Source organism: Rhynchophorus ferrugineus, unplaced genomic scaffold (assembly GCF_030347505.1).
Source record: "Rhynchophorus ferrugineus isolate W39M unplaced genomic scaffold, kcgeb_rfMv2 rfM3, whole genome shotgun sequence".
NCBI lineage: Eukaryota > Metazoa > Arthropoda > Insecta > Coleoptera > Curculionidae > Rhynchophorus > Rhynchophorus ferrugineus.
Window position 1 is genome coordinate 43889502 of NW_027472582.1, and position 11111 is coordinate 43900612.

Below are 11111 nucleotides of genomic sequence, written 5' to 3' on the forward strand. Positions count from 1 at the left end.
TAAAATGTTAATAATTAACAATACGTATTTGTATAACGCGGTTAGTTGTGTTGCAGCGCAATGAAAGCTTCAAAAGATATACCATCATAAATATTCGAAAGCTTAGTTTTTTTTAATATTTCATCAGTAAATAATAGTCAGGCTTTGAATACTTTATTTTTACTCTTCTAATTAAATTATAATTAATATAATTACTAACATGAAATTTAACCGTATTTAACAGACTAAATTTAGCGAAATATTGTTTTCCAATTAAGTCATTATTTAAATCGAACCAAAAGAAACTTTTAAGTGTTATTTTGAAACAATCAAGGATTTGAATAAAATCTTTCAAATTTAAATTACTGCCATTTGTTATGATTCGGAATCAATCAAATGGATATGGTAATATTTTATATGTTGGCGTTAAATAATCAGGCTATTAAAACCAATTGTTCAAGATTCGAAGATTCAAATTGAAGTATTAAACTTATAAAAGACAAATTAAAAACATTATTTAAATAAATGTAACTTTTACTGTAACTTAATTCAAGTTTAGAAACATTTAAATGAGCCGAAGATAGTATTAATATAATATATATTTTCAGTTAAATGAAGTTTTTATCCTAGGTTACAGATTTGAAGCGTTTAAGTTATATCAATTTTGTTAGGAAGAGCATGAGTTGTTTTTTTTATTTATTAAAATCTAAATTATTTTGAAATTAATTTGTTAATATAGTTTGTTGCATTTTTCTGGTTTGGTAACCTGCATTGTTAATATTCGAGACAAATGGGCCTATGTGAATTAGAGTTTCTAAAACAAACAAATTGAATATATGTTTTCAGAATTGTCAATTCTTTCTGCACTCTCAATAACACAGGGAACTAACACATGCGTACCCAATACATGATATTATATCTAGGTCAAGATATCCCCGTGGTGGCTTCTTCCTAAGTGGCTTTCAGAGTGGCTAAAGTTGGATTACCTAGCCGCGATCCTATCTTGGCAGTCAATGAATGATCAAAAGTGGATTACTCAGTTTTGCGCCTAACTTAGGTAGTCGATAAATTGTGAAACTGAGTTACTTGGACTTGACCTAGTTTGGATAACCATACGAATGGCCAACACTATGTTGTTCAATATCGGGAATAGTTTAGGTTGCTTTTGGCTATTGAAACTTGGGTATCAGCATCGGCTCAAAAGAATGCTCGCTGAGAAGAAATTTTTGTCGAATGAAGAGGTGATCACCGAAATTGAGGGTTATTTTGAAGCAAAGGACAAATCGTACTACAAAAATGGCATCGACAGTGTATCACCCTTGAAGGGAATTATGTCGAATTAAAAAACATAAAACATATTGACATAATATAATATATAATATGTGGCTTGTTTTCCAGACTTCTAATTTTATTTCTACGGAAGTAACATTTTAATATGTTTGATATGTTGAAATTATTCTTAAACTGATCAAGCATAGTTGGCCAAACAATTTTAATTTAAAATATGTATAAAATTATTATGAAAGCAATATGGCGGTAGCTATCTCATAACGTAACTCTAATAACGTAGTCTCACATAACATTTTATAATATTATATAATATGTTATAGGCGTCATCATGCTAGAAGAAGTCCATCAACAGGAAGTACCCATAGTAGCCTCAGTGTACATTCGCCCACCAGATCTTCAGGTGCATCTAGCCCTGTTATGTTCAATAATACCATAACTCCTACTAACACGCACTGTAAGTATGCAAAGTTTGCTTCAGACAGTTTAACAAAATTTTTAAACTTTAATAGCCGGAATGTCTTCTCCGGTAAGCCAGCGTTCAACGCCGTCCCATCATTCATCTGTTACGCCAGCGCATCGTGCCTCCGCCCACGTAACGACCAACACTCACGTTACTGTCACACCCCCTCCCTCTACTCCCACTCATCATCGAGCAAACAGCAGTGGTGGAGCGTCCGTAACATCCTCGTTAACTTCGCCGGAGAGTGATACAAGCAGTTTGGCCACAGGTCCTAATATTTTGACCCCAATGACTCCCCCGGGGTCACCTCACTTAAGTACTACTAGTCACCATTGGAGATCTAGGCTAACAACAATTAAAAATAGTTTTCTGGGTTCTCCAAGATTTCATAGAAGAAAACTACAAAGTAAGACTCCGTAAGTAATTGTAAGACTACGATATAATTATACATTTATTTTAGCGTCATCAGAAGAAGTTCATTTAACACCAGAATCGTCTCCCGAATTAACGAAAAAATCTTGGTTTGGCAGTTTGATGACTACTGAAAAGGATGAGACTTTTACCATATTAGTTAAAGGAAAGCCATTAGCTACAGTTAAGGCCGATTTAATACATGCCTTTTTATCAGTAAGGAAATATTAGGAAATAATTATGTATACAAATTTCTCATTTCATATGTCTTATTTAGATAGCCGAACTGAGTCATTCAGTATCAAGTCCCATGTCATTCAGGGTTGAGTATAAAAGGGGCACAACTGGTCCTGCTATGTTTCAAAGGCACGTGCGATTTCAGGTTGACATTTCTATTATAACGAAACAAACAGAAAACGTTAAAGAACACCTTTATGCGATTACATTTACATTGCTTTCAGGTAAGATACATTTTGATTACTATTGTAATAATTGTTATATTATTATAAATTAATTGAAATATAATGTAAAAATAATTGGATTTTTCCCTAAAATAGTAACCGAAAATTAGTTAAAACTAAAAATTTAGATTTAGGTTGGGGAAATTTTAATTAAATTTTTTCTTAATGTATGGCTTTAAAGTTGCATATCTCTAATAATACGTATATAGTACAGTATTTTTGAATGATAACTCTGCTATAAAAGTGTATAATGTTCAATCTTTTATCCATTTTTCATATAACCTTTTAATTCAATTTTTTTAAACATTTTTGTATTAATGATGTTTTTAGAATCATGGATTATATCGGGTATAAAAGTTTTAAATAATTAAATTATACATTTTCTATAACTATAGAGTAGCATATAGAGTGTTACATATAACGTAATACATATAATTAGGAATTGTTTTGTGTGGTCTTAGCAGAGAAGGCGCTGAAAACGCAATTTGGTTTCATTTCATTGGTTATTTTAAATGACCATTACAGACATCTGTAAAGAAAAATTTCATATGGATCACGTGACTAACTCCTTACGTCATAGATATATATATATTAGCTGACAAGCGAGTATATTGGGATATACTGACACTCTTTTGAAGTACTTCACACAAACACGTTGCATTATACTCGTTATTGGTTCTAGAGGAATATCGCGTTGTATGACTTCATCTGAAATAAAACCCAAATGTAATCTGCATCTTAATTGAGAGCACAACATGTCTCCTGGCAAATATAAATAGAACTGTCTATGGCACCATTTCCTTTTTATCATAGTTCTTTGGTGTTATCAATTTCAATAAGATGTATTAAAGTTCCTATCTTTGTTATTCACTCATACTAAAAGTAGACTAAGTCTGTGTCTGTTAACATTTTATTTACTTGTTCAACACACATAAAGTGCTTTGGGGAAAGTTGTAATTATTTTAATAAAATTTTATTGTGAAAATTGTGGATCGAATAATTAAAAGGATTAAATTGTATGATATATGTCAAAATGAACGAAACATACCAAAAAGTAACATTTTAAAGTACGGGAACAAAAAATTAAAATGTGCGATATATCTCAAAATTACTGATGTGCTCTTTTTATGGTAAAATCGGGGAGTTTAATCAAAAACACAGCTTAAAGATCTATTAACAATGTAATAAAACAATCATGAGATACTATCTAGTCTATAAAATCAGTCTCAACTTGGTCTACGGATTGTATTATTTTATGTGGTATTAATGTATTATTGAATGCAAATAAAAACAGCATTAAGTTTCTTTTTTAAAACATCTTGTTGAAGAATGAATATTTCAGGAAGTAAATTAAGTAAAGTGTAATAAAATTTGGTACTATATATATTGAATGGTTTTGCACTAAACTTTCATAGTCACATTTACCTTCAATGTAATTTGCTATCGCCTCATCTGGACACATTTTGAGATTAAACTCGGGTAATATTTTCATGATTTTTTCTATTGTATATATATATATATATATATATATATATATACACAAATGCTCTATTTAAATAATTGTATACTAGATAAAAATAATGCTAATTCACACACACATGCTTAATCTAGTTAATTTGGGCTGTTTGGCTTGATCATTTCCAAAGAAAACGACGTTTCATTTTTTATTTTCGTACATACACTAGATACAGAACATTTTTGGAACTGAAGAGAAATCAAATAATAGTGATTATAATTAAGTAACACAAATTCGAATTTGAAAACGAAAAATGCTGATTGTACTCTACGTCAGGCACACCAAACAAACAAACGCACACAATCAAACGCATCGAAAAAGTGATCTCAGAGACTGGCACGGTGGTGGGACCACGCGAAACAATTTCCTAACTTCGCCTATTTAAGTTAACCCCCTATATAATACTCGATCTTTATAACTCAAAAATATTAAATGTTATTTATAGGCAATATACGACGATTTCGTCGCGTATGTGAACATATACAAGCTCAAGTTTGTACCAGAAGACCTCCACCAAGTCCTCGAGCCCAGAGAAAATTTACCACTGATCTTTCCGAGAGCTCGTCTTGTGGCTCGGACTCCAGTGAACTTTATTTAAATACCAGACAAGTAACCAAATTGAATGAGTTTGCCTTCAAATCGTTTTATCCCATTTGGTTTCAGGTAAATGTTCTGCAACTTGAAGGTAGTGATTTGGAGAGTGAGTGCAGTGTATTCGATGTTCGCACTGCCTCCAGGGAAGTGTCACGACGCGCTTCCACGAATAATAACACGGACAATTGTGAACAGAACCCGCCCGGTACACCAAAGGCGGTACGTTCCAACTCGGAAAACACCGATTCCTGCGAAAAAACGTGTATGACCACCATGTCCGGCAGTTCTATTGCGTAATATTGGGCGGGACTGGTGGCCAGTCTATGGCTGTTGTATAAGCGCTACAGTTCTGCACTATATCTTTGGTATGGCCAAGTATTACGGTGTGCCGGTTTTGTTGGTCCGAGATCGCTGCTTCGTAGTTGGTTCGAGGGTGGGACAAAATAACCGCGTCCTTTAGTTTGGTGGGGAAAATTATGTGCAAATAACTAACACTACTTAATGTGGATATTACTAGAGGATGTATTATATTATTAAAAAATATATTTTCTCTGGCTTAGTAATTGATTGAAGGGCTCATTTTAGTTAAATAATTTTGATGTTTCAATACATCTTGTGATGAAGGCCTGGACAAAGTATTACTAATTTACATTATAATATGCAAAATGCAAATAAAGTGAAAACAAATTATAATTAATCCAATAAAATATCATTCTTAAAAAATTCTTGAATCAAAGGAGATAAACATATGCCAATATATATAGTAAATGCCATTCTATATATCCTTTTTAAACTGAATTATTGCCGTTTTATTTTGGATTAGTTATTAAAGTAATACGTTTTGCAGTATTATATTGTAAATTTACTTTAAATATTATAACACTCAAAATAGGCTATATTAACAATCAAATGTATTCTTTCTATTGGTGCATTGTTTTATATTGTTAAAACATTTTTCTAAATACTTTGTACATAATAGATACAGTTAATAACTGATGTGGATGAAAAATTAGAATATTTATTATTTTAAAACTAATAACGATTATATTATTTAACGATAATAAAAAGTTCAAAGTTTTTCTCAACTATAATCCACAACCATCCAGTATAAGGATCCACGTTAGCTGAAAGAAAGTCCACAAAATATTTTTGGTAATTGTAATAGATAGACATGTTCAAATTAAGAAAAAATATAAACAATTGAAAATAAACACCAAAGTAAGTATGACGTAGTTGTATTTAGACAAATAAATCATATCTATGAAGGAAAAGAGAAATTCGTGAGATTGACATTAAAAAATTTCTTTAAACCTGAATATATGTGGAATAATAATATGAACATTTATCTAAGTATAGAAACGTAAAAAAAATAAACGCTTGATGAACAAACTTACTTCACCAGCTATCTAATTATTTATTATTTTATCGAAATAATGTTAGGCACACGTTAGAATTATATAGACGTATGCAAATTGCACATTACAAACAGGGCAATATGCATACATCAATTTAAGATAGCGAAATCAATTTGTATATGAATTATACCAATTTATCTTTTCCTAACTTATTTAATTTAATGGAAAAGCTGGACGGACAATACTGATGAAGCATTGAAAAAGGTTGCACTTAAGGAATAAGAATTATAATTATTAATTTTATATGTACTATTTGGGTGGCCGACTTGTTGTCATAGGCGTAATCTAAGAAAGAAGAAAGGGTGGGAAATTCATTCATTCATACTATCTTTATTCAGTGCGGTTCATTATAAGGTGCATTCCAGCGAGGTAGTGGTAGATAAGTAAAATATAAGTTTAAAACATGAAGAAAATAAATATCGAAATAATTCGATTTTCAGACACTTTTTCAAGTGATATTTTTACTAACGTGAAATGCAATTTTTTTTTATCAACTGCAATGTATAAATTGTACTATTTGTTCGTAAATATGAAAATGTTGTTATAAAAACGAACAGTATGATATCCATCCTTTTGATCCATATGCAATATGTTTGATATTTTTTGGCTGAGGCGTTTTGACTAATTCATTTTCGAAAAAAAGTTCTTTACAGATTCACTGTCGAAAAGTGGCTTATATTATTTTTCCAAGAGATAGGTTACAAGATAGGTCTGAATGAAGCAGTATTTACTGCTTGTGATTTCAATCTTGGCTTTTTAAAGACATTTTGTTAATTTGTTAATTTAATTTTTAGTTAACTTCACTTTATATTTTGTCTATTAAGAATTTGGTAAATAATCTGTTTGATATGTTTTATGTAAAGCTAAAAACATTTCTTCAGATTTCCTTTTTTAGTACCGAGGTTTTGGTTACCGAGGTAAACAACAACATTTATCATTTACCATTGCAAAAAGGTAATCCAGAGATAATATGTACTTACACAGAAGAAAATTTGAAACTTAACGTTTTTACTGAAAGTAAATAATATAGATTAATAATTAGACTGTGAATACAAAAAAGCTACCGTATGGACTACCCCCTACACCACTACCAAATAATCATGCTAACTGACTATGTTCAGCGTTGCTTCTGTCGACAAGTGTACACATAAGTCAAAATGAATTGTGCTAGGTAGGCGGAGCTTAGAGTATCAGGTTATTAGAATTCTAGGGATTTATGGCCTTTCAAATTCCTAGAATGTTTGTTGCATCAGAGTTTTGGCTTCTAGAATCGCTGAGTACACGGTACACGGAATTCCACCCCAGACGTTGCGACTGATGATTGACTAAAATTGGCATCATGACTGACTTGTTGGCTATCCCTTATATATCTTATAAAAGTGATGTTATTAAATGTCGAAAATTGATAAGTAAACTAATACTACTAATTTGTAAACTACCTTCACTAATTATTTCTTACAAACATTAACACATTTTTAGAGGTATCAACTGCTATATTAAGATATGTTTACAAAATCATCCATGATAAAATAGATTTTCCAAGTATCTTATAATTAACGCGTGGGCTTAACATTCTGTTTTTATTCAATTGAACGTGAACTTTGAAAGTGTTTAAATATTTCTTAAATGAAATAAATTTTATGGTAAGCTTACTGTATATAAGCAAATATTTCGGCTTAACACTACTTTTTAATTCGTTTCGATTGGATGTGGGTGGGCTGAAAGTTATGAAAGGTATTCATAAAGAAAATATGAAGAATTTATTATTTATTGTCTATTGTTTCTTTTTAGATATTTTTTGGAATAAAAAAATTTATGAAAACCTTTTATACTTATATATGCGGTATATTAATATATGCGGATTAACAGAAAATAATTCTTTAGATAGGGAGGAATGATACATGTATATAAACAAAAATATATAAGTATAATTAAGGGAGATAAGACAACATACAAACAAAAATCCATGTTATTTTACATCGATATAGGCTTTATATTTATTCCCAAAATTAGTTCGTTTATATTTAGATAAGTTCTATTTCTGATACCATATTATTAAAGAAGAAATATGATATTCAAGTTTATATAATTTGTTATCAATGTCACTAGTGCAACTTTGATCATATTTAATTGTTTAATTCTATATACTATCTGTCATTATCGTCAATGTTCTTTTTTAACATTCGGTCAGCGTTTTACAATTTTAATAACACAATGTCTATATATCCTAATTATTGCTTTTTTAAAATACATTTTTAAGGATGCTAATAGTTAACAAAAACAATAAAATAAAATTAAAATAATTAATAATTACAAACATAAATAATAGTTTACGTGAAACATTGGTCAGCTAAATAAATCTTAATTGCAATAAAATGTCGTGGAATTTATTATCGAAATGTATCAGCAAGTTCATACGAGTCAATAGGAAAGACATTTGTATTAATTTTTTTCAGGTAGGAGGTAGTTTTTCAGTTAAGTTACAAATTGTATGTATACATACATATAATTTGTCAAAAAAGATGATTACTTTTTTAAGGTATAAAGGTACGAATGGCTCAATGTAAAATTGATATACTTAAAAAATAGTTAGACATATTAAAGGTCATATTAAAGAAATCAGTGTTTATATTTCTTGTTTTAGGACTTTTGGTTTATGATCATTTATATATGTCTTAACAGTAAGTATTGATCAAACCGCTAGATAGGATTGGGCGTCATTTATTTAAATTTGTTTATATTTTATCTGATAAGACCTTCGAATTAACACATAGAATCCACATAAATGATATGAAACTGATATTTAAAAAAATACATATACAATATTTATATACAATATTTTGCAATTTTTGTATAGTTAATGTTATTGATCCTATTAGATTTGTTTCTATTAATTATATGTCGAAAGATCATTTGAGTTGTTACTATTAAAGTTTTGAATTTGTTTCTGATACTTATTAAGTTATTAAATTAAACTGAATATAACTGCGTGTAAGTGCTTGTAAATAATATTGTGATAATAATAAATGAATTTGCACAGTAAATATCTTGGTTTTATTTTAGAAAACTTTTATCTGTTCTATACTAATACATATTGCGTTAGAATCAGAAATGCACATATAATCCGCGCAATAAAACATTTAACTTAAGTCATCTGAATTGATAACGTCAAAACGTCGCAATATTGCCGAATCAACTTTGAGTTTTAGTTCTTTTGGTTTTGACATACAATAAAATTTTAATATAAATACAATAATTAAACTGTTAAAAATGAAAAGAAATTATTGAATTAAAATATACTGTTATAAAATATAATTTATTTTAGCATTACAGCACATCTAATGCTTATATTATCAAATACTTTAAAATTACAATTAATTATAGAGATATAATAGTTAGTATGTTAGGGTTGTGTTTTATTTAATTTACATAAATTTTTTTCCAAACCACCTATGAGATAGAGTTCCACGCGCGTTATTTTATGTATTTGATCTCTGATAGAACTAACATTAAGCTGATCTTGATTCGTCACCCCCTTCGTATAAGGACCGTGCCTGTTCGGTGAATCTAATATTGTATTTTTCAGTTCTTGAGATTCAGTAACCCTGACCCTGGCAAATTTTTTCTCCATAATCTCATTCCTGTTCGAAGTAACTCATTAGAAAGGCAATATGTTCTATCTAATAGGTAATAAGTAATGTCTAGTAAATAATAAGCAGTGATTTAAAATTTGTCAAAACAAGCAAAGCGTTCAGATAAAGTTTGCTGCTTTATAAGAATTTTGCAGACGTTTAACAATCGGATGATTTGACAGGTTGATTCGGTTAGATGTTCAAACTTATCAGACCGCATTTTATCTCTTTTTAAATAGAATAAAATGAGAATTAATTTATTGGCTGATTCTAAAACGAATTTACAATTTGCGACAGGCATATTGATGACGTGAGTTCACTGTTATTTTGAATGGACTATAGTCTATCTAAAGTAGCAGACCATATCTTATAGCTCTAAGTTGTCTATGGATACCATTTCCAGGCAGTTTCCTATGAATGCTTTTATACATCTTATATATTGAACCTCCATTAGAGCTAACATCAAGCTGATCTTGATTCGCCACCCGCTTCGTACGAGGACTGTTTTTTCAGTGAGTTCAAGATTATATTTTTAATTTTTTGGGATATTTTAATGACCGTATATATTAATATTCATTGCAGCTGCAGCACGCTAAAAATAATTCCAATAAAAACCGTTGCAACTTAATATAACTCAACAACGTAACAGTAAATATGTTTACCTCTCTAACAAATTTTATTAGCAAGAGGGGCCTCTATTATATCGTTCCTGTGCGAAATAACTAATTAGAGATGCAATCTATTCTGTCTATTTTCGGCATTTTCAGTCAGAGTAATAATAAACAGCGATTTGAAATTTATCAAAACAAGCAAAGCATTAAAATAACGTTTGCCCGTTTATAACCTCTTATCACTATTGTTTTGAAGAATTTTGCATACGTTTGACACCCAGACGACTTTGATAGGCTAGTTCGGTTACATGTTTGAACTTATCAGTATTGGGTCTCTTTTTAATTAGAATAAAATGAGAAGGAAAACTTTTTTCTATTTAGATTCTAAAACGAATTTACAAATTGCGACAGGCAATACATTAAACATCTTGATGACGTATGTACAAAAAACTTTGAAGTTAGTTACTTCTAATTATTTATGGTGTTATAGTTAACAATACTTTCTTCCACATGTCTAAACAGTTCTTGATGGAATATCCTTCTCGATCAGCATGTCTATTATAATAAGTCTTTGCTATCCCCCATATCAACTCGATTGGATTAAATATTCAGTGATAGGGAGGAAGTCGTAATACGATGTGATCATATTGTTCAGACATCTAATCAGCAGCAACATGCTAAAAACATTTACATTAAAATTGTAGCAAATTGCATAACTTATAATATTTAATATCATCAATAA

At 29.9% G+C, this 11111-nt stretch overlaps 1 protein-coding gene across 2 annotated transcripts in view; it reads left to right on the forward strand.

The window, feature by feature from the left end:
• The window catches only part of sff (BRSK family serine/threonine-protein kinase sugar-free frosting), a 46344-nt gene extending 41186 nt beyond the window's left edge, over positions 1–5158 (forward strand). Inside the window, exons 9-14 of one of the 2 annotated variants that reach the window (XM_076399471.1) lie at positions 1590–1723; positions 1779–2135; positions 2190–2356; positions 2418–2601; positions 4563–4726; positions 4781–5158. In XM_076399471.1, coding sequence (XP_076255586.1) covers positions 1590–1723; positions 1779–2135; positions 2190–2356; positions 2418–2601; positions 4563–4726; positions 4781–5008 — 1234 coding nt within the window. In that variant the 3' untranslated portion in view covers positions 5009–5158. Of the gene's footprint in view, positions 1–1589; positions 1724–1778; positions 2136–2189; positions 2357–2417; positions 2602–4562 lie in introns of both variants that reach the window. The other variant, XM_076399470.1, reaches the window with a different exon arrangement.
• Positions 5159–11111: the final 5953 nt, after the last annotated feature.